Source organism: Wickerhamiella sorbophila (genome assembly GCF_002251995.1).
Source record: "Wickerhamiella sorbophila strain DS02 chromosome Unknown contig1, whole genome shotgun sequence".
In the NCBI taxonomy this organism is placed as follows: Eukaryota; Fungi; Ascomycota; class Dipodascomycetes; order Dipodascales; family Trichomonascaceae; genus Wickerhamiella; species Wickerhamiella sorbophila.
The window spans coordinates 727837-752353 of NW_020193984.1; the positions used below are offsets into that span (position 1 = coordinate 727837).

Sequence of the window (24517 nt, forward strand, 5' to 3'; positions counted from 1 at the left end):
ATTTCTGCCCTTCTAATCAACCTATCCATTGCTCTCCAGCATGTCAAGCGCCAACCAACTGTCAGTGTTTGAGCGCTACGGCAAGCTGCAATTGATGGTGTTATCGCAGCTAGTTACGATATTTGCTGTTCTCTATCTGGCGACCCTAGTAGTTTTCGCCATCTTGCGAATCTTTACGGGCATCTCCATCAAACGGATAGGATATTTCAGTCTAAAGCATATTGTTTTCCATCCCAAGACGGGAGTCGAAGTGCACATTGGGAAACTCGGCATTTCGTTCCACCGACCTACGGTTGCTCGCCCAGGATGGATTTCTTTGCATGTCAACAACTGCGAGGTGGTTATTGACACCAAAACGCTATCTTCAAATCGATTCCCTCTTGAGGAGAGTAAGAAAGCCAAGAAGAAGCCCAAGAACGGCGCCGACATGCCCTCTCGCAAAGAGACCAAGGATTTCTTCAATGAACACCAGACCATCCAATTGGTGCCAAAGTCTAATAAACAGCTTTTCCGCATGGCCCAATGGCTGCTGCCTCGTTTGAAGGTCATTGATATTAACTTCGGGTCGTTATCGGTCACTTATACAGATGTTGCTACATTGGTCGTGGGATACTCTTCGTATAGAATGGATGGCCGCAGCTTGAATCACAAAAGTGCAACACGAACTCGCACCGTTGAAACTCTCGATTCATACGAGCTCAAACCCGGTGAAATGAAGATCATTTCTCGTCTGCAACTGGCCGATGTGTACATTGCTACATCGCTCGACGACGAGGATCCTCACCAAGTGCTCGATTCTTTGTCTTTGACGTTCTCTGGTGTGCTCAACAAGGAGCAATTGAGTCTTAAGGAGCTCCAATTCGGTTTACAGGGCGGTATCGTGAACATCAATTGCGAACGTTTCCTGCAGATTCTTGCCAAAATCAAAACCGCCGAGCTGTCCTCAGATGAACCACAGGACCCCAAACCTACGACCGCGAAAACGAGCACTGAGCCGGCAGACATCAAAGATGAGCATGAAGATAGTAAACCCAACGGAGAAAGTTCTGAGGCCAAACCCAATGGCAAAGCAGACGGCTCGAGCCCCGAGCCTAACGGCAGCGCTGAAACAGCTGAGTCAAAATCGAAACTCGAGCATCGCCGCGAAATTGCTTGGATTGGCATGGCTGTCTTGCGTCTGGTAAAGCTTATCGAGTTCAAGCTTCAGTCAGTCACAGTTTCAAACGTCCCGCTCAAGAAAAAAGTCATGCTTCATGACCGCCAAGTCACTGTATCGATGTCTTTGAATGACTTTAGTTTCGATGTTCGTCGCATGAGCACTGAGAGTCCCGGGTTCAAACTCTTGTTCGGTTCACCTGATGCAGTTGGGCACCAGTCCATTTTCAGTCTTACCTCTCTCAAATTAGCCATCGACAACGGTAAAGTGAGAGAAGAGGTCGTTTACGTACCCATGGTGACTATTATAGCTCATGGAAACGTTTTTAGCGGAACCTTGCAAATGGTGCAGTCTACCGGGGGAGCTAACAAATCGCTGATTCGCCTTAGCGCCAACGTTCAGTCACCTAGTGTTAATATCGAAACACATCACCTAAAGGTAATTGAGCAGTTTTTCGGTAAAAAGAAAACTGAAACATTTGCGGAGGCTGTTGCAGCTCATAAAAAGAAAGGCTCTAGAAAGTCGGCTCGTATTCTCGTTCCATTCCAGAACCTCTTGCCTCATATTGACTGCAGTCTGTTGGTGCTTGAGCCGGCTATGCGTCTGGTTGTCGACAATGAGGAGTCCATGTTTATTGTTTCTTGCTCTCGTATTGGTGGTAATTTGAATTCGACACATGTATTCACCGAAGTTGCCGACCCCACTGCAGAGCCTGATAGTTACTACAAGGTTAATGGTACCCTGGAAAGCTCTCAAGTCGAAGCTTACTACCACTCCAAACGTATCCCCCACTTTGGTATTTGCAACTTTAACAGTACAGGATGCCGCGTTACTGCTGTCACTCGTCCTGAGCTCTCTGTTAAGGTCGAGGCTTGGATGGGCAACGTCCAGTTTCAGTTGTTACAGTCGGAAATCTTTGAAAAAGTTCGCATCCTGTATCTTACAGTGGGACAGCGCTCTTTGGAGAGCCGCGCCAAATCGAAAATGCGTGGACACAAGAAAAAGTCAGGCTCTCCTTTGCGGAAGCTCCCTGTATTCCTCACTGAGGTGCAGTTCACTCTGGATGGTGCTAAAATTGCCGTTGCAAGTGACAGGTTCAGAAACCAAAAGAATAGTCTGCTGGGATTGGAAGTTGCAGTCGGTCGTGTGCAAGCCAACTATGTACGGGATGCCGAGAGCAAAGCACCTGATGCCTTCACAGATGGTCGTCGTATTCAACTCGAAGTCACTGAGCTTGCATTGTCTCGTGTTAGCGAAGATTACAATGCTCGAATGGAGGTTGTCGACGAGCAGGCTGCAAGACAGGCTTTGCTTCTTGAGATGCCTAGTTTCATGCTAAGCGTTATGACCAAGACAGAGCGCGGTGATCCCACAATGGCTATCACTTACGACTTGCCAAAGCTTGTCGCTGATATCAACATTAATCAATTATTGGCTGTTATGGTCATTCGTGAGGTTGTCGATGTGGCTATGGGCTCCGATCTGCGGGCTAAGGAGACAGAAAAGATGGAAGTTGCAGAAGAAGCTCGGCGTCGTTCGTCAGCTGGTGGTAGTGAAACTGTGGTTGCAGATGGCGGCAATAATCTAGCCGAGATGCAACCCGACGTTCGCACTCTCACGGGAAATATGGGCAACGTTCGTTTCAAGGTTGACCTACCCAATGAGAACCGTATCATGCTTGAGCTCACGGATGCCAAATTTGAGATAGCAAGGAGGCAAAATCCTGTGCTTACCTCCAAGTCTCTCCGTTTGTACTCCCGCTATCCATTCTACCGCTCCGCATGGTGCATTGTTTTCTCCTTTGTCAATGTGAAGCTTCAGTTTGATGTCCTCAAGAAACTTGAGAACAAAATTCAAGCCGAAATTAGCACTATGCGTATTAACATCCCCTTCCGATTCAAGCTCTACCGCATTATCGATAACTCCATCACCATGGCAAAGGCTGTGAGGACCTTGATGAAGCAAACGAAACTCTCCGACCCCCTGTTCACTTTGGACCCGAAGGAGCACTCGAAGTTACCAAACATTCCCAACGTGTTTATTCGTACGAACCGTCTTCAGTTGCAAATGGAAGATGACAAGTTCGAGGCAGATCTTGGTCTCATTTTCCAGGTTGGCCGCGTGGAGGCCGAGGTTAGATTCATGTTAGAGAAGATGTTTGAGAAACAGATCAAGGACCATATTCGGAGCTACCTGGAAAAGCTTGAAAGCAAGGAAGAGACTAAGCCCACCGTCCGTGTTAAGGAACCAAATGATGACACTCCTTTAAGCGAGGATTCTGAACCATTGACTCCCGCAGAATCTCAGGCGAACTCCCGGGCAACATCACCCCCAAGCCCTAAACGCGGTGACTCTGGTGACGTTGGATACTTCTTTAAGCGCTTGATAGATGCCCCTCTTGATTTTGGCAACACGCATGTAAATCATCCTTGGCACCGTTTCTGGACTTCATCACGCTTTAAGCACTTGCGTCAGCAGGAAGTTCAATGGCAGTTTGAAGATCACCCTAGCACTGGTCTCAATGGCCAATGCTCTGTTGATGAAGCTTATGAGAGACTCCACCGCTACTTTGAGCGTTCTTGGTACCGCAGTATCAATCACAATCGTAATAAGCAGCGCCAGGGTGTTATCAATCGTCGTCATGACTTTGCAGATGATGTTATGGACCCCGTTACTTGCGAGGAGGAAATGATTGTTAACTACAGTGATGCACCTCCTATTTGGTCTCTTGCGTTCATGAATACCGATTTGCGTATCACTCGGTCAGAGTTTCCCGACATGGATTCCACAAAGCAGTTCATGCATGATGTCGGAAAGGGTGTACCGAAAGATTTCAGATATTCCATTTTTGTACCTTTGCATTTTGATATGAAGGCTTACGGTGGTGCTCGTATGGATTTGTTCGATTTCCCGTTACCCTTACTGCATTTCCCAGCTTTGGCTGACAACCAGGATCCTGCAGGAACTGCTTTGCGCATCCATGGTAACTTCATCATTGCGGAACAGCTCCAGACCGAAGACCGCTCCATCCGTCGCCTGTTTGTCCCCGTCCAGCCTGTTCCTCCGTCGGAAATGAACACGCGTAGCGTCAATGTTCTAGAGATCCATCGTACTTTGGCACCTATCAAAATGTTCACAGACCTAAAGTTTGTCTCCCGATCCATCTGGCCGACTCGTATCTGTTGGTGTCCGGCATATAAACCTGCGTTTGCTGCGTTGCAGCAAGGCTTTGGTGGGTTCACAAAACCCCCAATTGATCCTTCAGCTCCTGTTGGATGGTGGGATAAGATCAGATTGGTTCTTCATGCCCGCTTTACTTTCGAACTCGGCGATTCTCCTTTGTACTTTTTGCTTAAAGGAGGCAGGAGTCCTTACGAGCTGGCCGATCATAATGCTGGTTTCGCGTTCGTATGGCGTAAGAACGTCTTGGTTGAGCTTAACAGAAAAGATGACCCCAAAGATCTCATTGTTGTAAGCTCTGATACATTTGAGTTCGTTATTCCTAACTATCTCACGTGGGAATCTGATTATCTTAGAAGACTCCCTGGCGAGCGTGCTGATTTCTGGCGTACAGACTATAGCGCCATGTACGAATCTGCCAAGGTCATTATGCGTTTCGGAAATAAAATTCAATGGAAGCTTGGTATGATGTTCGAACAAAAAGTGCCTAATTCACTGGAGCGGACCAATAAGTTCATGCCCCACTGGGATGTTCACCTGTCGATGCCTGAATATATCAAGGATGTCGAACATCATGATTGTTATCGTGGGTTCCGTTCAGAGTTCATGTATCTTGCTCTTAACATCCACTCTATGGAATCTTCAGGGTTCAACACAGTACATCTTACTGTTGCTGCGTTCCATCATTTCCAAACCTGGCTTGGTCAGTTCAAGAGTACACTGTGGCCGCCAATTCGTCAGGGCAAGTTATTCCCCGGTGAACTCAAACCAAAGAAGGCCAAGTTCTCAGCAACACTTCGTGGTGTACAGTACCAGCTTGCCTTGAAACCGCTCGTGTTATCGTTTGTTGAAGGTCGTACAGGTCGTGCTGTGCACCATAGCTACACCTATTCAGGTGCTAAGGCGCGTGCGACATCTTTTGTTCTGGATTTGCATTCAAGACGTGAGCCTATTCGCGGCTCTAAGCATTGGAAGATGCGGATGTATCTCGGACAGGTCGACGTGGAAAATATTGATATCCGTACACTTCTGGGCAAGGTGCGGACATCAGGCGGACAGGCAAACCGCAAACAAACGCGTGGAGCGGGTGTTCCTGGGACAAACAGCTTGTATGAGCAAAGTATCGATGGAGTTTCAGTGCGGCCGCCCTCGTCTGCACCATCGAGTCTAAATCAAGACTCAGCAATGCCTTCATCTTTCCAGCCTGAGAGTATGAGCAATCACGAATGGGCCAGTATAGACGATTTTACAGATGTTGGCATCCTCCTCGGTCGTATTACCAGGAATGATAATTTCGAAGTGGAGGTTTTGCCTTTCATGTATATCCCCCATTTCACTTACATGCGCCAAACAGATCATTCTCATACCAAGTATCTCTGGCATGAAGGTCAAAAGTATCTCAAGTTTGGTGGTGAGATGGTCCATGACTGTATGTTGCAGAACCAGCACCCTGGTAAGATCCAAGGTGGTTTGTTAACTTTGCAACGTGATGAGCTCAAGGAAAGATTGGCGGATGCTACCGAAAATATGCACAGTTTAGAGGACCAGCCCCGCTCGCAAGCTGTACTTGACCGCATTGAGCGTGCCAAGCAGATCATTGAGCAAATAAAGAAGGCAATTGGAAGGCTCGATGTTTTAATTGATTACGGTCACGATGCTTATCGCAAGTCTGAAGAGGGTACTCAAAGCGCTTGCCAGCTTCCTGGCCAACGACAGGTTTTCACAGAGAAGGATACGCAAGACCGCGAAAAAACTAGTCCGGAGGATGATGCTGAAAGTGCCGAAGGCTCACTCACTGAACACGGAGATAAGGGTGGTTCAGCGGTACGTACTGCTCAAGACAACGATGCACCTGTCGATGAAGGATTCAAAGAAGGTGACGAAATACCGGAACGACTCACTGCTCCTCAGTTTCGCCTGCCCTTCAAGTCTCGTTTCCACATGGCCGAATCGGACGACTTGGCATCACCCACGTCGCACTACGCCTTTGATAATCGCTACATTGTGTATGCAATGCATGCTCGTTGGAACAATCGTGTTCGTGATCGTATTTTACGACTCAAAGTTGCATTCTCCTATCAGCAAAAATTGCGCCATGCTCGATTCTATAACGCAATCAGTGAGCTTGAAGAACTCCTGGATAATCTCCATTCCAAGGGTACGAAGACTGAAGCAGCCAATGCTGAAGTCAAGGAGGAGGCCAAGTTTGATGATGAGCGCGTCCACTACAACTCACAGTATCGCACGGCGGATTCTCGTCTTCGCGCGCTAATTCGTGAGATTACGGATGTTATGGAGGGATCTGAGCTTCTTTCCTCGCATCTTGTTCGTCTCATAACACCACAGATCCAGTTTATCAGTGAGAAGAACCCATCCAAGTATCTGCAAATGTTTGCTCGCGATATTGATGTTCGCGTTGTTAACATCTTTGATGAAGATGAGCCTCATACGCCATGCCACAAACTTGCTCGTCGTGTTGGTTGTGTCTTTGATCAGGCTGCTGGATTGGTTTACAGCGAGAAGGATCAAACACTGTTTGACGTCGGTGCAGTATCAGTGAAGTCATTTGTTCTGAGTAACGCGGATCCACTTCTGGAAAAACATCAGACACCATGGCTGTCGATTGATCAATGCTACAATTCTGATGTGCTAGAAAACTTTATGATCGTGAAACATACAGATCTTGGTGTCCGCCTGGACTCTCCCAACCCTCTGCACTATTCTCGCAAGAATGCCTCAGGTTGCACAACCACCGACAGTGGTAAAAAGCGCAAAATCAACATTCGTTTCGATCACTCGCGCTTCAAAGACATTTCGAAAGCATGCATGGAAGATTCCAGTATTGAAACTTTGATCACCGTCGATCTGCCTCAACTTGTGATTGCCGCGGACTCTGTGCAGTTCTTCACTGCATATATGATCGCCACTGATCTTCTTGCATATCACGATCCTATTCAACAGAGTTACACAGATGTCATTGATCGGGTAGTTTTGTCCACAGACTTTTCTGGTGGATCGGAGCAAATGATTGCTCAGATTCGTCAACGCCAGGACCAGGTCAACCAACTCTATACTTATCGGACGAAGTATCTTGTGAAGAGTCGTGGAAACATCCGCGGGACCTCTGCACGGCGATTGGCCTATATTGAAACCGAATATCATCGAGCTACACTCGAGTTGATGGTGTTGACCAATGCATTTTCCGCAGGTGTTCAGCAAAGTATACGACCCAATGCAGTGAACTACAAGAAGATATCCGTTTTGGTTGACGAAGTCATTGGACATATTCTCGATGAGCGTGGAAAGTCGTTCTTGGATTTTGCTATGGCACACTTGCACTACTCCAAGGTGAGCAGCGAGAACAGATTTGCTATGAACCAAGTTAAAGTGGGCATGTTCCAGGGCTGGAATTTACTTCCCAACTCCTTGTACCCAGAGATTCTTTCGCCTTTCGGCACATTTGACAAGACCCGTCCTCAAATTTCGGTTCGTTGGACATCTTTGGAGCCGGTTGGTGGTATTCCCATCTATGACGATGTTTCCATAAAGGTCCAGCCATTGAGACTTCAATTGGAGCAGCATATTGTTGATTTACTCATGAATTTCGCTTTCCCTGTGCGCAAGGAGAGCAAGGATAAGAAATTAACAGCTCAAAGCCAGACGGTTAAAGACCTGGACGACTACAGCAGTGACGATAACGTTAGTGACGACGAAGACGACGATGATTTGGATCTTGATACCGAACTTAGTGATACTCAATCAAATGCTGCATCTGATACGAACTCGACGGTCACCCGGGAAAAGGTGCTGGGTCGGTTTGGCAAGTTCTTCAAGCATGGCACCAGTCAAAACTTGCTGCGTCGCAGTGGAACAGCGCCTGACGTTGACGAAATGATGAGCCGCGCATCTTCGTACATGAACTTGATTGAGTTTAAGATTCACGCCATGAAGCTTACAGTGTCTTATAAGGGACGTTCTCGGAGCAACCTGCTTGATCTTCAAGAAGTCACGATTCCTTTGCCCGAGATCTACTACACCAACAAAATGTGGAATAAGCTTGATCTTCTGAACCACTTGAAGAAGGATATTTTACGGGTCCTGGTGGGCCACTCTTATGCTATTATCGGTAATCGATTCCGCCGTCACAAGGATAAGGCTGTTGTAATCAAGGGACCAATCGAACACTACAACCCGCTCCGTCGGGTGCGATCAGAGTCATCACATCACTCGCACACGTTGACCCGCAGTAAGAGTGCAACCAGTGATCAAGATACCTCAGAAAACGTCATGCAAGTCACGCCGGTGTACCAGATTGGCGATTCGCGTCGTCCTAGCACTGTACCCTTGTCTATTCCCCGCCAACCGACGCGGAAGATCGACAGCATGGAGCTCAACTCAATTGCTGAGTCTGCTTCTTCCCACAAGTCACACAACCCTTTCAAGCGGTTGAAGTCCAAGATCCACCGAAACAGCCACCACGCCGCGTCTGCTAACGGCTCTTGAGCATAATATTAGAGGTAGAAACATTCGTATGTTTAATATACTTTAGTATTTTTTTAAAATTCAAAGTTCATTATAAATATAAGTAAGAATACTAAAGCTTGCGGCGCTTCTCGGCCGGCAAGGGGCCTACTTCCTTACGCTTTTTGCGGTCCTTTCTGTCTGCTGGCGAAGGTGCTGCCGAATAAGCGTAAATGTCGCCGTTTTGAGGGGTTGCTGTCGCCAGAAGCTTGGGGTCGAAGCCAGGAACGCCTGTGGCGGGTGCCTTTTCGAAGCGCAAATTATTCAGGAGACCGAGATTCAAATCCGGCATGTCTACTCGGGTTGGAGCAGGCATGTGCGCGAGTTCCACAAGTGACCAAACCGTCTCTCCCCTGGTCGGAATTGTGTGCTTTCCAGGCAGGTCCGCAATGTGGTTTTTGTAGGACTTCCGTAGCTTGCGTTTGGCACCGGTGACCGGGTCCTGGCGCGCAACGGAATTAGCAATTTCTGTCAAATGATATAACTCGATCAAGTTGTCTTTGCCGCTGGGCTCTCCTCGTTGGTATTTGACCTGAGGGGCCAGATATGAACCCATTGTGGAGGCCTGCTGAGTCAGAGGACAGGGAGCCGGCTTAAGTACATTGCTTGAGGGTTAGGGTGTCGAACTCTATGCCGGGGACTAAGTCGTTCTTCTTTTGTTCAGGTTCAAGTGTATCTGGAATCGGGGCCATTGCAGCCATTGGTGGCAGTTCTTAATTCGGTCTTAATTCTCCCGGTTATCCCACTCCACCCCACCATGCGTCGTCTGAAGTACTTCTGATTACTCATCAACATTAGGGCTCAGGGCTGCTGGGATCACCATGCGATTTGACATAGATGCAACTCGCAAGTCGATTTCCAAACCAGACTAATGACGGCCGCTCTGCCCCATCCTAAGATCGTGAAGAAGCACGCCAAGCAGTTCAAGCGTCACCATTCTGACCGCTACAAGCGCGTTGGTGAGTCCTGGCGCAAGCCCAAGGGTATCGATTCGGCCGTCCGCCGCCGTTTCCGTGGTACCATCCGCATGCCCAAGATCGGCTACGGCTCCAACAAGCGCACTCGTCACCTCATGCCCTCCGGCCACAAGGCTTTCTTGGTCTCCAACATCTCTGAGCTCGAACTTTTGCTCGTCCAGTCCAAGACTTATGCCGCTGAGATCGCCCACAACGTCTCTGTCCGCAACCGGGCCGCCATTGTTGAGCGTGCCAGGGCTTTGGGTGTCAAGGTTACCAACGCCCACGCCCGTGCTACCAAGACCGCCTAAAAATAATAACCTTATCGGTTTTACGGCTATATATCATTTATGCTAGACATAGTCATTGAGTAAAAGCTCTTGTTTTAAGGTTAGGGGACATAAAACACATCCCATGAAATTAAGCATTTCGTTAGCTACGCAGTTAGGTGACTTATCAGGATCCGGATTGAGACAGCTATGATTTCGCATGTGACCCACGGCTTTACTGCTTCGTAGCAACGGGCTGCTGCATCAGCAATGCCAATTCCCATAGAGTTCTCAATGGGGTGAATGCCAACTTTTTGCGAGGCCATCTCGGTCCAGGCCAGCACTCGAAGCTGATCGGGGGTAAGCGAAGATCGAGGTAGTCTGCTGATTCGATGGAACCACACGACTGTGACAATTACCTCTTCGATAGTGAGAATAAACAGATGTGAAATGTACAGAGACATAGGTGCTGCCATGACAACCGCCAACAGATGCGGACCCAAAGCTATCATAGACGTAATTAAGTCAACCGTGCGAACAGCCATTGGCAACAGCCGTGTAAGTTGGGACGTATCCATGGGTCTGGAGGCTAGGTCGTAGGCTGCTTGGGCAATGGCTTGTGCGTCTAGGTGGCCCAAGTTGCTCCGCCACAGCGTCATGTCTACAACAGTGGAGATGAAAGAGCTGTCGATCATGGCATAGGTTGTCAAAATTAGCGGGTGCAGGCTGGCATTAATGGCATTGATAAGGCGTGATCCGCTGTTCATAGCGGGGTCTCTAAGCCCCATAGCTGACACCATTTGTGAATAGGGTCTTCCTGCTCTGGTAGATAGACCACCCTGACCACGTCCTGGGGCAATATCACTTGTTGTGTGTGCCCAAAGCAAGATTCCGTTTTGTACGAGGTCTTTGTTTGGAAGTAAAGAGATAGAGACCGCAAGAACCCGGAGGGCAAAAGGGGACAGACTGCTGGGGAACTCATTAGTTTTACCGTTCTTAATATGTTCCATGAGTTCTCCAAAAGTTGTTTGGGGCTGCTCAGATGTGAAGTGATCGTAGTAGTACTGCCAATCTTCTTCCCGAGTGAATGTAGCATTCCAAAGAACTTCGCACGCCGGAAGGGGCATATCTGGAGGGATCCGCTCCTGGGGCAAGCAAATAGGCAGCCCACAGTGAGCATGTAGCAGGCCAATGGTAACGAATGCCATCCAGAATGCGCGAATGATCTCCTCACGTTGAATCCAGGTTGAACGCGGTGTGTTGCCCCGGGGGGATTTCAAAACATGCACGTCTTGGACCATTGCCAAACTGTTCTGAATCAGATTCACTGACAGATTACTTGCCAGGTCTAGAGCGCCCCGGTCACCACTGAATGTCGCAATAAGTAGTAGTAAACACATGGCTTGAGTGATCCCCAACGGCACAGAGGTGAGCCGATCGTTCTGTTCCTTTTGGGAAGTGATTGTGACAAGAAGACGACAGTTATAACTCAAAAGCTGCGCCATCGATTTTTCGTGACAGGTGGTAGCACCCAATGCACAGATTGCGTATATTAAAGCCGGAGGGGCTTGGCTGCACTGAAACGACTGCGGGTGTAATAAAGGTAACAATGGGTGAACAAAATTGAAATACACTGCCAAATAACGAGCCAGCTGGCCTCTTGAAGGGATCATACCAACTCCGCCGAAAGCCGACGGATGTTGGCGAAGGTCTCTTGTCAGGTGTAAAATGTCCATCTCAGGCTCAAGCTGAGGAATAGTGATAATATCGATTTCGTCAAGAGAAGCAATATCGTCTGAACTTCGTATACTGTTCTCTGCTTCGACACTTGCTGCACCGACTGTGTTGTGGGTATCATAGGAGAAGGGGCCCCCCTCCTGGGTCATGTCCAAATTGTTCATTTTGAATCCTTCGGTGAAAACTTGAGATATCGCCTGAATTTCTTTAGATGTGAGCGGAGGGAGCTGCTCTTGCCGCATAGCCGCCATGGCGGAATCGGCGTTCGAATAGGACTGCCCGCTCTCTGAGCTTATAACCCTGTTGAAAGGTTGTAAAAGAGGCATGGATGACTGGCTGTTCATCACACCGTTAGATTGCACGGGAATTCCCATATTTCCTTGCTGCGGTAAAGGCGGTGCAACTAGAGGCGCTAAAGGGCCCCCTGATGCACCCGGGGTGGCCGGTTGGGATTTGGGCATCGCGATTGGGGAGTTATGCATTTCGGTCATGAACATTGCAGTGGACACTTCTTGCAGTTGACGAGAGGAATCACCATTTTTCGCCTGGGCCTGAGGAGTGGAGCCATAGTACATCACACCTTGATTTGGCGCGGGCCCAGGTGTGGTGGCAGTCATTCCGTTTGTGCCATTTGCACCATTCTGGTGCCACGCCCCAGCCTGGGCATACATGTGAGCCGGTGTTCGGCCATATATTCCCATCTGATTTGGACCATATAGCTCTGGTTTCGAAGGTGGGGGTGCGTGAGCTGCCATGAGATGTTGTTGTGCTTCTTGGCGAGAGGCCGCCCGGCTATGTGCCTTGGCGGACTTGACCTCGGGCGGGGCATGGACAGTCCGGTTATGCCTGAGCAGCAAATCACGTCGAACAAACGTGCTCGAGCACTCTTTGCATCGGAACGGTCGTCGGTCACTATGGCTCAGTTCGTGTCGGGCCCGGTGCTCTGCCCGGGTGAACGTCCTATCGCATTGAGAGCACTTGAATTTCTTGGTGAGCTCCGTGGCATCCCTTTTCTGTGCCTTGGCTGGAGGCATAACTGGAAAAGTGCGCGGAGAAAAAAATCAAATGAGGCAGATCGTGGGAGAGTGCAGTGGCCAATGTGGGGGAGTTTGCGGGGTGTGCATTATATGCACGGAAGTTATGGATTCGCGTCAGCCCGGGGGAGAGTACCGGGAGTAAACGAATTGAATAATTACGTTAGAACAATATTTGAGTTTACATTTGTCCACGGGTGGGCTGCTCGTCACCGCCCGGCGCAGTGTGGTCGCATTCAACCCCTCCTCCGCTATTCGCCCTATTACATGATCCAGATCCGTTGAGCTTGACCAATGCCAATATCAACAAAGGTTATCTAATTAACTATCACAAGCGCTGCAAAACTCTCCCGGCTGCGGTTCACAAAAAGACATGCCCCCGGTCGACAAGATTGTCCCACAAAAAGTTTGTTTCGCGTAATAAAATATTTCGCTGCCTCCTCTCAATTCCCCCTCCTGCCGAATTGGAACTACCAAACGCCGGTCCACCCCCTTGGTTAATCAGCAATGAGCCTGTTCGCCAATCTGCGGGCCCGAGCAGTCCAGCTGTTTGACAATTCGGACACAGGCGGCATATATTCAAGGGAACAGACCAAAGATGAGCTGTTCAGGGCAAAGTACAAACTGCCTGAGCCTGAAACGCCTATGCAGACCGTCCCTGTACAGCTGGTTGCCATTGAATCAGGCGGCCCAATGACCGGCCCAACGTTCGAGGGTGATCTCACGCTCTCAGAGTCTTTTCTGCTATTTGAGTGCCACAAGAACGCTCGGGCGTGCTGTTTTGCTTTACCACTTGTCGTAGTGCGGCGAGTGGAACGGCTGCCGTCCCGAAATTATTTGTTTGCTTTACAGATCGAGCTGTATCCTGGTCATGCGATCATTGTGAATTTCAATGGGCTTATTTCTGGGTGCGAAGAATTCTGTGCTATGTTCAAGCAGAATTTACGCACCAACCTGCCGTTGGCAAAGCAGGCGCGGAAGTTTTCAACCACCTTCTACTCCGAGTACATGGTCGACTTTTTAGAATGGAAGCGTACCACGCCCAACGACGAAGCGTCCAAGCCGCAACCGCCAGAGGGTGGATTAGGAAGAACTTTTGGGTTTCCTGGTGATGCCAAAAAGTTAAGAGACCGTGCTAAAGTTCGACTTTGGGCTGAATACTTTCAGAGCCACGGACGTAATATTACGCTGATTTGCCAACCGGGATTTTACAAGCTTATTCGAGTCGGTCTACCTAATCGGTTGCGAGGCGAAATCTGGGAAGAGTGTTCCGGTGCTGTGTACCACCGCCTCCGGTCTCCAAACTTCTACGAATCAATGCTCTTGGAATACACTGGTCAGGCATCATTAGCTATTGAGGAGATTGAAAAAGACCTCAATAGATCATTACCGGAATACCAAGGATACCAATCTCCAGAGGGCATTGACAAGCTTCGCCGGGTTTTGACTGCTTACAGTTGGAAAAATCCCGAAGTAGGCTACTGTCAGGCAATGAACATTGTTGCAGCTGCTCTTTTGATTTACCAAACCGAAGAGCAAGCGTTTTGGACATTAAATATACTCTGCAATAATATGCTTCCCGGTTATTATTCTCGGACCATGTACGGTACCCTACTGGACCAGAAGGTCTTGGAGAAACTAATGGAGAGGACCATGCCTATGCTGTACGTTCACATGCAGAAGCGAGAAGTTCCCCTGTCTGTTGTGTCTTTGCCCTGGTTTTTATCTTTGTTCATTAATGCCATGCCACTGGTTTACGCATTCCGTATTATGGACATATTTTTCCTTGAAGGCTCCAGGGTCCTGTTCCAAGTGGCATTGGCTATTTTCAAAGTGAATGGGGAGGTAATTCTTGCTGCAGAGGATAATACCAAAATTGTCGAGGTCCTACGCAACTACTTTGATACTTTAGACCAGCCATGCGGATTCCCTGCCCGCCCAGGTAAGCCGCCAGTTACAAAATTCCAGGAACTTATGGTTATTGCATTCCGTGAATTCTCTGTTATTACCGACAAGATGATTCGAGGTTATCGTGCCAAGAATGAAAGCCAGATTTTAACTGAAATCGAGACGTTTGCCAAACGGACCCAGCTCCGCAACCTCCCCAAGACATCCCATTTGACTGTGGACCAAACCTCCCTTATTTATGACAAATTTTATGCTTCTGTACAAGAGCAACGGCCAGGACTCGGTGGCCATACGCAAAACCTCTCTTTCAGCCAGTTTTTGACTTTCCTCAGTGGCATTTGCTTGTCAATGCAACCCAAATACATTTCACGCAAAGAGCTGGAACGTAATGACTTCATTCGTCGCCTCTTCAAAAACTGGGACCATAAATCTAGAGACGAGTTGTCGCTTGCCGATGTCGTGGCGGGGGTTGACGGGCTTTACTCAGGTAACCTCATGGATGCTATGAATTGCTTTTTTGAGCTTTTTGCCAAGGAAAACAATGTTATCGATGAGAATGGGATTCTGGCCATGTCAGAGGCTATGCTTCTATTCATGCGACCATTTTCTCAGCAAGATGGCCTGCTCGATCGAAAATCCCAGCTGGAATTGAACAAAGTCACCATCGAAGACCCCGATCGAATGGCTGCTGCTCAAGACGAAATTCGACAACAACAAAGTGTACGATACCTTTCTGCTGTTTCAGGCTTTATACAACGAGCCGCAGCGCAGGCTAAACTCGACGGCGAGACAGTTAATGTCACGCACCACATGGATCTTATTGATTTCAATGAAGAATCAGACACCGAAGAGAAACCGGAAACAAGACCGGCAGGACTTTCTCTTCCTTCATTCCGTATGGTCGTTCTCGCGGACGAAACCTTGGAGGACTTTTTCTCCGAGACTCTTAGAGCACTTATGGATCTCGCAGGTGGCGCATCATATAGATCACCAGTTCTTGCCTTGCGGTCAGTGGTTGATGGCCTTATTTCTGATGGTTATCGCATGGCTGGCGAAGTCCGTCGCCGTATCGACGAACTCGACAAGAGCATGGATGGACTCGATCTCGACACAAATGTCACCTCCTCTGATCGATCTCTGCTTGAAGATTAGTGAAATAGCCGAATTACAAAAAAAAAATGCATTTTGATATATCTTAACTAACCACGACTAAATAATCGTTTGAAAAACCCGCGTTTCTGACGAGGTTCTGGCGCGGAACTGTAACGTTGAGGAGTCTTGACATTCTCATTGTGGGCGAACATACTCTTGAAACCCCTTCTTTGTTCACGCTCACTACTAATACTGTTAATCGCGGCGGTGAAAGCTTCATCTTCACTATCACTATCGCGGGAAAAACGGGAGACAAATCGAGATGCCTGCTGAGTGCTTTGAGTAGGGGTTGTAATAGAACCAGACACAGAAGTTCTACGAGTAGTCCGCATATTAGGTGCGTCACCACGCAAAGAAAAAAGACCGCCGCCAGGTCTTACAGCCGGAGGAGCACCCAAGGCGGTATTTGAATTAGCATCGGCCATGAGTTGTGCAGGGTCTGGTCGAGCTTGGTTTCGCAAGGAGTACGAGCGGAAGCCACCAGCAGGCGAAGGTGGAACCATATCAGGTCTTTTAGATCGTCCTGTCAAAGAGGAGAGTCTATCTTGGCCCCGGAGTGTGGTGGCCATGCGCTGGGGGTTTCGCTGCGGGATATTATCCTGGCGAACTGGCGAGCTTTGAGTGGAGGTGCGTCTATCACGTTTGAACGATGAATCTGAAGTAATACTTGCAGCATCATCAAGCAAAACACGATAATGGTGTCCAACAGTCTCACTGTCTACCTCGCTCGGCGCCGCTTCGACACGTGGCTTATAGACAGATGTGCGAATACTTGACTGACGAGGAATCGAGGTCGGGAGATGACCATTAGAGTTGCTGATTGCAGCTGCAGCAGCCAGAGCTCTAGCGGCGGCGGAATCAGGAGCAGGATTAGGTCTAGCACTGAGCTGTTTCTGCTCGAGACCTTGACGCATTGGTCGTCTTTGGGGTTGCTCCTTTGGAAACTCATCCTCAGCATCAGAATAAACCGAGTCACCTTCACTGTCGGGAGTGTGGCTGGGAGCCTCCTGGCTTTGGACATTATTATGGCTAGATGCCGCCGCGGCAGCAGCGGTGCTAACGGGCGATAGGCGCAAATTACGAGGACTTTGCTGCTTGGCAGGCGAGGCACGAGCTGCTGCCTGTGCAGCACGACGCTGAGCCTGACGCTGAGCCGAAGTTGGCGCGCTTCGCTGCTGCTGCTGCTGTTGCTGCTGTTGCTGCAGCTGCTTGGCCTTGGCTGCAGCTAAGGCTGCAGCAGTAACCGTAGTCACATGCGTATTACCATTTGCATCTAGATCAGCCAAAGCACTCAGGTTATGCCCAGTCTCTTCATAGTCATCATAGTCGTAGGCGTCATAAACGTATTCTTCAGTATGAGCAGTTTCGAACGACACGTGGGTGTTTCGGCGTTCGGAGGTGTTGCTTGCAGTGCTATTTTTGCGTTCACGCAGGGCCGGTTTCATCGGTGAGCGACTACGCGAACGTGATGCCGTGTCGGGCATCAAGAACTGCTCAGGGGCCTCAGCAGTAGTGTCTGGAATGTTCTCTAGACGCAGCTGATTCTCCAAATCAATTATGTGGTCTGCGGTGGTCTCGGCTTCGATGAAAGAATCAATTGTGGTATCGGCATCGATTGTTTCGTCTCCCTCATGAACCGAGTCCAGCGCGTTTGTGACATTGACAAGCGGCGAAGATGCAACCATCCCAGCGGCAGCAACCGCAGCGGGTTGTCGGCCTCGCGATTGTTCGCGTTGATCTCGCGGAAGATCCTTAGGTCCCGGCTGTGGAGACTCAGATATTCGGTCCAAGAACTCCGGCTCTTCGCGAACCACCGAAAGCTCGCTATCGAACGAGTTTATTGACTCCTGGAAGCTTGCGGTGGGCTGGTTTTGGTATTGAGTCCGCAGCGAGCCGTGGGACTGAGATGTCCTTGGAGCTCGCACCGGCGTTTCTTTGGTGGACACCAGCTGGAAGGACCCGAGTTGGCGAACGGTTGTTGTGGTAAGGGACATGGTACGACCAGTCTGGTCTCTGTTTACGGTTGTGTGGGAGGTAAGAGAATTGCGGCGGGTAAGAGAATTAGTCCTAGCTGACTCCTGGGGCGAGGAGAAAGACGTACGACGAGCGTACTGGCTCTCAGCTAGGGTCATGGACGCCGAGCGACGCATCCCACCGCGAGCAGCATTTGCGTCAAACTGGGCCATTGCGGTCTGATCAGACTGTGTCAAAGAGTGGCGTCTGAGCGCTTCGGCAGCCGCCGAGGACGAGAGACGCTGGGTAGAAGCAGCAGCAGCAGCCGCCGCTGCCGGAGTCGAAATTCCTTGGTTTACTTCGCGGTAGCGGTCGTACTGTCTAGATCGCCTGCGGAACATGGGTCGGAGTCAGTGGGCAGTCGTCTTCGAATAATATTACAAGTAATCGATCCGTAACAATTTTATCCTTTGCTCAACCGCGCAAAAAAGAACAATATTATAGTTGTGATGCAAGATATCGCGAGATTGCGGCAGAGATTGCTAAGGAAACAAACCAGCCAGGGTATTGGGAATGCAGCACGGGTGTAGAGGCATCATACCAAAGCAAGTTACCGTGCTCGTCCAACACCCCCGGACACCCCTAAGAGAAGCATACCCCCCGGCCTGGGTTTCGGAATAGGGTAAGGTACCGAACAGTCGAACCAACTCCGACTGATGTTATGCAGCATACCGCAGTGCAGATTCTGCGATAGAGACAGAGCGCCGCCCTTTAGAGGACCAGCTGCTGAGTCGAATATTTGCTAATAGATTTTCAACATTACTTTATAGAAGAGGGCGCCATGGGGTTAGTTGGATGCCACCACTCGGAAAGCAAGCGACTTACGATAAATACCTAGGCTTGATAGGGATGCCATTAGAGTAAATGCTAGGTATCTGTAAAATTGCCAGCACCTCCGAAACATTATGTTTCAGGAATCACACATATGCGGTGAGATCTTGAATCGGGCGCCTTTATCAAAGGTGGAGCTTAAAGAAGAGCTTTTTGTTGCAGGATTGTTGCCTCTTTTTGATGAGGTTTTCTGTTTTTTACTTTTAGAGAATCTTACTGCTAGTGGTGTCTTATTTTTGCGATCAACTTTTGCGAGATCGATAAAGCACTCATTATGCAGAAAACCTCGATGAGCTTTCAAAAGTTTTGCTTCCCACCTTTGGAGAGCAGTTTGCGAGCCCGACGAGATCGCACAGAAGGGTCCGAGCTGGAGTTTCGGTACGAGTCGACGGCACGCTGGATCAGGCCGCGCTGGTTTTGGATGCTGGGATTCAAATATGATAAACGCCACCCCAGGTCATTGCATGTCATTTCATAGTTTTGTCTGTGGCCAATATAGTCTTGCTTGGGTACCATTGCGTGCGGATAGATACAATTCTGGCGCTTGAAATCGGCGGAGAGCGCGTTCTCCGGGATGTCAGCCTCCAAGTTGCTGATACGAACCCGGTACCGCCACCTTTTCTTTTTTAGTTTGTACTCAAAGTCCATCCATAAGATGCCAGTCGTGTCTGTCAAAACGACGGGCTCGACCAACCGCTCATGTTCCAGGGGAGCAATGAGACCTCCTGTCAAAGGGAGGTCTGTGGCTGAGCTAGCCACCGGAGCCCTGCTCGGAGAAATAATAGCCTTGATATCAGCATCGGATCCGGCCGATGTGGAGGCATGCTGCGTTAAATGGTCTGAGGACTGTGACAGCCCATCAGGCCCTAGCGAGTTCTTAGAGGGCACCGATGTGTCACTGTGGAGGTCCGGAGACAATGTGCTTCCAATTGAATCGTGGGAGTATCGTGTCGTTTTCTCGGGCACCGAATCACGGTAAGAATAGCCTACTGCAGTAGAGGCAGCAGCAGCCATACCCGCTCCTGACAGCCTTCGCGAGGTGGCTGAAAACAGGCGATATGGTATCCCAGACTTGGGCCTTCGAGGTCGATAGGTTGCTGGGTTGGCTGGCAGGGCAGACGGAGAAACCGGTGGAGACTCTATGGGCGCCAAATTTCCCGAGTTGAAGAGGGAAGCAATACTAGGTAAGCGTGGAGATCTAGAATAGGCGAGGTGCTCGTTTGTTACGGGGATCATAGCGGGTACGGTGAGGCCCTCGTTCCAAGTAGATGGGTCATGATAGCTAGACTCGTATTGAATCATGGATGGGTCTTGTCGGGTTAAAAAATCGTCAAGGGAGTCTTCAGGGTCACCCAATTCCGCCGTCGTTTCGGCAGGGCTCTCGCTTTCCCTGTAGACATCATTCTGAAGAGGAGTCCTCTGTGCCTTGGTGGCTAAATGGGAGTGCGAAAGCCTTCCATCATGAGTGCCTGAATGAAAGTCCATAATAGGCCCCAGAATGCTGCAAACGGGATATGAACTCAAAAGAAGCGCGGACAACGTTATTAACGGTAGAAACCCAGGGCAAAACAGATTCTGTATACTTGGTCAGAGTGCGGAGCCGGGCCATGCGGACGCTTGCATATATAAATCTTTTTGTCATTCGCTTTAATGCCTGGGCTAGAGATTGTGCATGAACGAGCAGAGCATTTTCGCGTTTGCATGGCTAAGACGGTGAGGCGGCTAAAACCTTATGCATAAACAAGCAGCCAAGGGCAGGAAAAGCCTGTAGATGTGGGTTAGGTTCATGCACACAAAATCACGCAGATTCGTCCCGCACTGAATTCAATGTAAGGGTATTTGAGTGTTTGTGTATTTAGGTAGTGAAAATTTGAGTTCAACTAGACTGCGATATACATGAATAGTTCCAGGAGTCATTTAAATACGGAACTCATGTTTGCTGTTTTGCGTCGAGGACTTGCCCGCAGATCATCGCTTATCCTACATACAGGCACGCGGATTAGCCAATCTGGCGAGGTAGCGAGTTTTGGTTCCGAAATAACTTCATGAGCACTTATGCTGAAGCGCTTTCAGGAACCTAAAATCTTGGAGCCAGCCAATGGTCGTAAACTTTCATGTACACGTATATTTTCAGCGATATTCATTTTTATCAGGTGCTGTCGGAGCTGGCTGGACGGTCTTGGCGCGGAGCAGTGGGAGGAGCGGAAAAACCAGCCGGGTGGTCGCTACGGCAATATGAATAAGACAACAAGGGACGCCAATCCCAGCCACTAAGGGGTAGAGTAGTATGAATTTTCAATTTTGAAGCAAAATATTATCCCCATTTTCTATGAATCTCGGATAACCGAGACGCTGGGCTTTCACGTATGCACGAGTAAACCGGGTTTTGTCATCATGCAGCCCACTGCAGAGGGGCGAGGGTACCTCGCTCGAACATATACGCACCTCGCACCAAAAAAAAGAAAAAGCCATAAGGACCTGCAACCGACTCACGTAGAAGACTCAACAAGCTTAGCTTTAAGCAGAGCGGGGATTATAGCCTCAAATCAACAATTCCGCATCGTTATTTAGCTTTCGCGTAGACCTGGTTACATGCGGTAGCGTTGGTGAGACGGATCACGGAAATAGCTCCCGCCGTTTACCTTGGGCGAAGCTTATCGTGGACCGGGAAGCTCAGGTAAAAATTGTTTCTTCACATGGATGGGGCACCAAACACTTTCTTATTGATAAGCGCACACCTGGACAGATCAATGCAGAAGCCGAGTGAAACATGCTGGATAAACATTTTTTGCTGCGTGCTGAGAATACATATCATGCATGCACCTTGTGACCCTGCCAATGCACACCTAATGATATTACCCAGTTTCTGTGTGCCCAGAGCAACTAGCACCCGTAACAATTCGATTTTGAGCCGATCATTGCATGTAACTAAAAACACTCTGACGATGCCGTGGGGCTACCATATGCCTGTTGCAAGTTGATCAACATCTGACGTAGCTCTGTGCTGATCCGACCTCAGCAAACCTGACCATTTGATTAGTATGTGGTGTCTTTATATAGCTGCTTGCGCTTGTTCCACGGCTTGAATATCCCACGAAACGCTACAAAGCTGTATTCGCGGGGGTCTCGCCAATGGTTTCCTCGTGAGCGGATAAAAAGTGGGGTTCGCTCTGCTTGATCAACCGGCGTCACCCCTGCTTGTTCTAAAGATTCTCTGCATTCACGCCGTGACAGGGCACACATTGCGTAGTATAGCCCAGCATACACTTACCTTTCTTCTATGTCGGCTTCCTTGCAATGCCCCTAAACCCTGCTCTCTAGTTGGGATCTTCGGAAAAAGATGCGGAGAAGCGTCGAGAAAGCGGGAAATCATGTGCTAATCACGTCAGGCACCGACATTGCCGCCGGCTTTAGCTTTTCGCTCACTCTACCGGAGGCTCCAACAGGCTATAATATCACCTGTTTATTTTTTCCCAACTTGTTCAAAATTACTAGTGCCCTACCTTGCAGCACCTCCCACATATGTAGAGCTTGTTGGGTGGGGGAGACATGGAGGGGCATGCAGCAGTTTGCACATGCCGCCGGCATGGGTCTTGGTGAATCAGTGATTCGCGGATTACTCAACAACCCATCGGCTTGCTACAGCAACTAGACCCTGTCGCGTGGCTGTTGACCCGCAACATTTACTGTCTATGCGTAATCATCCCTATACGGCTCGACTTACCGAGCACGTACATCACCTGAGCGCGGGGATATACCTTCGGGCATTAGCGTAAAGCAGCTTGTAATTCGAACTTTGCCTGTAGCCACCACATATTCCCGGATAAGAAGATTGAGAGATTTTGTGGGCTGTTCAGCACCCCACACTCCAAGACGCTGCTTGGCGTTGCCTGGCTCCTGCAAACACCGGACGTGACTCGGTCCAAGGGATGGGCAGATCTGCTTACTAATCAACAACAGTTCGGCTATTCTCGCTTTCTAATGGAGGGAAAAACAATCTAGGGAAATCTGGAAAATAAGCCGGCATGAAACCCTTACATCTGCGGCAATGTCGGCATCTGCCTCCATCCACATAAGAATGAACTTACCAAATAACGGCGCACCATTCACACACACCCTGGGTATTTTTGTTGAAACTAGTAACCCCACCACTTCTAAACAGCAGCGGCACACGTGTCACTGCCTCACACACTTAGTCCCAGTTTCTATGTGCGCTGATCCACAAGTAAATGGACATCCCCATACCAAACGACACCATTGCTACCTCGAATTCGCAAACCATATGCACTGCCACACCCGATAACGAAACTGCTGCGATCGCAAACGACTTTGAAGACGCTTCGCCCGAGCCTCACGATGCTCCACCTCGCCGGCCTGGCGTGCCAGCTACTTGGTCCTCCGAACTGATCACCCGTCCAGGAAAAATGTTCCAGTGGGCTCGCCGTTCCACTGATTCGACCCGCAAAGCCCACCTGACCACGGCCCTGGACCAGATCTCCACCCCGCTTCCTCGAGATACGTTGTTTTTGCAAGAGATCGGCGGGCCGGCAGAGCGTGCACCGGCTGCAGGCCTCCCGAACACCGCATTCACAGATCCTTCACCCTCTGACTTTAAAGTTGCCGACCTGCAACCGGATGCCAATTCAAGCCAAAACCGGTCAAAGTCAGACCCGTCCACTTTCCAGGCTCCTCGCCAACCCAGCCATGCCTCAATCCACCCGATCGCTTCCGACTCCACCCAAGCAACCAATCAAAGAACTCAGTCATCTTCTCCCCCAAATCTGGGCATTACCAAAAAGTATCTAGCAAATGTTGATTCGTTGCTGGGCCGCACGTTGGCCTCAGATCAACAGGCCTCTTTGAACCTCCAGCAGATGCTAAAAAACGCATCCCCCTCCCAACGGGCAGCTTTGCAGCGCGAGATCATTGCACGAATGTCTCAAATGGTATCCAGTAGATTCGGAAACTTCGTTGTGCAACGCATGCTTGAAGTTAGCGACCCAAGCTTTGTGGAGAACGAGGTGTTTTTGAAAGTCAAGGGCCAAGTTGCAACCTTGTCCCTCAACGCATTTGCCTGCTACGTCTTGCAGAAGCTTCTGGATGTGGGATCCCAAAGCGTGCGGCAGCAAATTCTTGATGAAATGCTCGCCCAGGTGGTCGAAACTATCACAAACGCATCGGGAACCCATGTTTGGCAGAAGCTTCTCCACCTTCCTTGGCCAGAATCACTGCCGAATGTCGTAAAACAAGTATCTGCCGCTTTAGATGCCGCATTTGCCATGCAAATCGCCGAATCAGGCGGAGGAGACTGCAGTGGCTGGATGTACATACTCCAATACCCGCCCGGAGCAGCTGCCGCCCGCAGCTTGATAGGAGCGTCACACTTACCGGGTGCGGCCCAGGTGCTCAACCGCTTATCACAGTCTATGAATGAGCTCATAGCCAATCCTGAATTGCACTCAATCCCTCTACGTATGGCCCAAAGTGCGAATATTTACCGTGATCGCGTTATAGAGCATGTCCTGCTCCATGCGGACGAATATACCCGCGATAGAGAGCTCGTGCCATTCCTTAACGAGTTGCTTGCACATAAAATACCTGGCTTTGCTGAAAAACTGAGAGCCAGTATCTTCTATGTACCGCCAGAGCTGGACTTGGCATTGGAATCGTGATTCGACAAACGGCACTTGGGCTTTCTATTGTAGAACTATACCTATTTACTTTCTTGTTTTTTTTTTCTAATCTTATTTCCTCTGCTTT

At 49.3% G+C, this 24517-nt stretch overlaps 8 protein-coding genes across 8 annotated transcripts; 4 read left to right on the forward strand and 4 right to left on the reverse strand.

Moving 5' to 3' along the window:
- Window positions 1-40: 40 nt before the first annotated feature.
- On the forward strand, window positions 41-8839 carry B9G98_00443 (hypothetical protein; the record flags this gene model as incomplete). Its single annotated transcript, XM_024807001.1, has 1 exon — window positions 41-8839. The coding sequence occupies one exon, from the start codon at window positions 41-43 to the stop codon at window positions 8837-8839; it is 8799 nt and encodes a 2932-aa protein (XP_024662769.1).
- A 91-nt stretch (window positions 8840-8930) lies between these two features.
- Window positions 8931-9413, reverse strand: B9G98_00444 (Mediator of RNA polymerase II transcription subunit 19; the record flags this gene model as incomplete). Its single annotated transcript, XM_024807002.1, has 1 exon — window positions 8931-9413. One exon carries the CDS (start codon window positions 9411-9413, stop codon window positions 8931-8933), a length of 483 nt encoding a protein of 160 aa, XP_024662770.1.
- A 315-nt stretch (window positions 9414-9728) lies between these two features.
- B9G98_00445 (60S ribosomal protein L32) lies at window positions 9729-10124 on the forward strand (the record flags this gene model as incomplete). Its single annotated transcript, XM_024807003.1, has 1 exon — window positions 9729-10124. The coding sequence occupies one exon, from the start codon at window positions 9729-9731 to the stop codon at window positions 10122-10124; it is 396 nt and encodes a 131-aa protein (XP_024662771.1).
- Window positions 10125-10249: 125 nt separating this feature from the next.
- Window positions 10250-12853, reverse strand: B9G98_00446 (hypothetical protein; the record flags this gene model as incomplete). The annotated part of the gene is made up of 1 exon (XM_024807004.1): window positions 10250-12853. The coding sequence occupies one exon, from the start codon at window positions 12851-12853 to the stop codon at window positions 10250-10252; it is 2604 nt and encodes an 867-aa protein (XP_024662772.1).
- Window positions 12854-13360: 507 nt separating this feature from the next.
- B9G98_00447 (GTPase-activating protein GYP2) lies at window positions 13361-15913 on the forward strand (the record flags this gene model as incomplete). The annotated part of the gene is made up of 1 exon (XM_024807005.1): window positions 13361-15913. The coding sequence occupies one exon, from the start codon at window positions 13361-13363 to the stop codon at window positions 15911-15913; it is 2553 nt and encodes an 850-aa protein (XP_024662773.1).
- Window positions 15914-15960: 47 nt separating this feature from the next.
- On the reverse strand, window positions 15961-18267 carry B9G98_00448 (hypothetical protein; the record flags this gene model as incomplete). Its single annotated transcript, XM_024807006.1, has 1 exon — window positions 15961-18267. One exon carries the CDS (start codon window positions 18265-18267, stop codon window positions 15961-15963), a length of 2307 nt encoding a protein of 768 aa, XP_024662774.1.
- A 787-nt stretch (window positions 18268-19054) lies between these two features.
- Window positions 19055-20242, reverse strand: B9G98_00449 (hypothetical protein; the record flags this gene model as incomplete). The annotated part of the gene is made up of 1 exon (XM_024807007.1): window positions 19055-20242. One exon carries the CDS (start codon window positions 20240-20242, stop codon window positions 19055-19057), a length of 1188 nt encoding a protein of 395 aa, XP_024662775.1.
- A 2744-nt stretch (window positions 20243-22986) lies between these two features.
- On the forward strand, window positions 22987-24429 carry B9G98_00450 (Pumilio 6, chloroplastic; the record flags this gene model as incomplete). The annotated part of the gene is made up of 1 exon (XM_024807008.1): window positions 22987-24429. The coding sequence occupies one exon, from the start codon at window positions 22987-22989 to the stop codon at window positions 24427-24429; it is 1443 nt and encodes a 480-aa protein (XP_024662776.1).
- Between the last annotated feature and the right edge of the window lie 88 nt (window positions 24430-24517).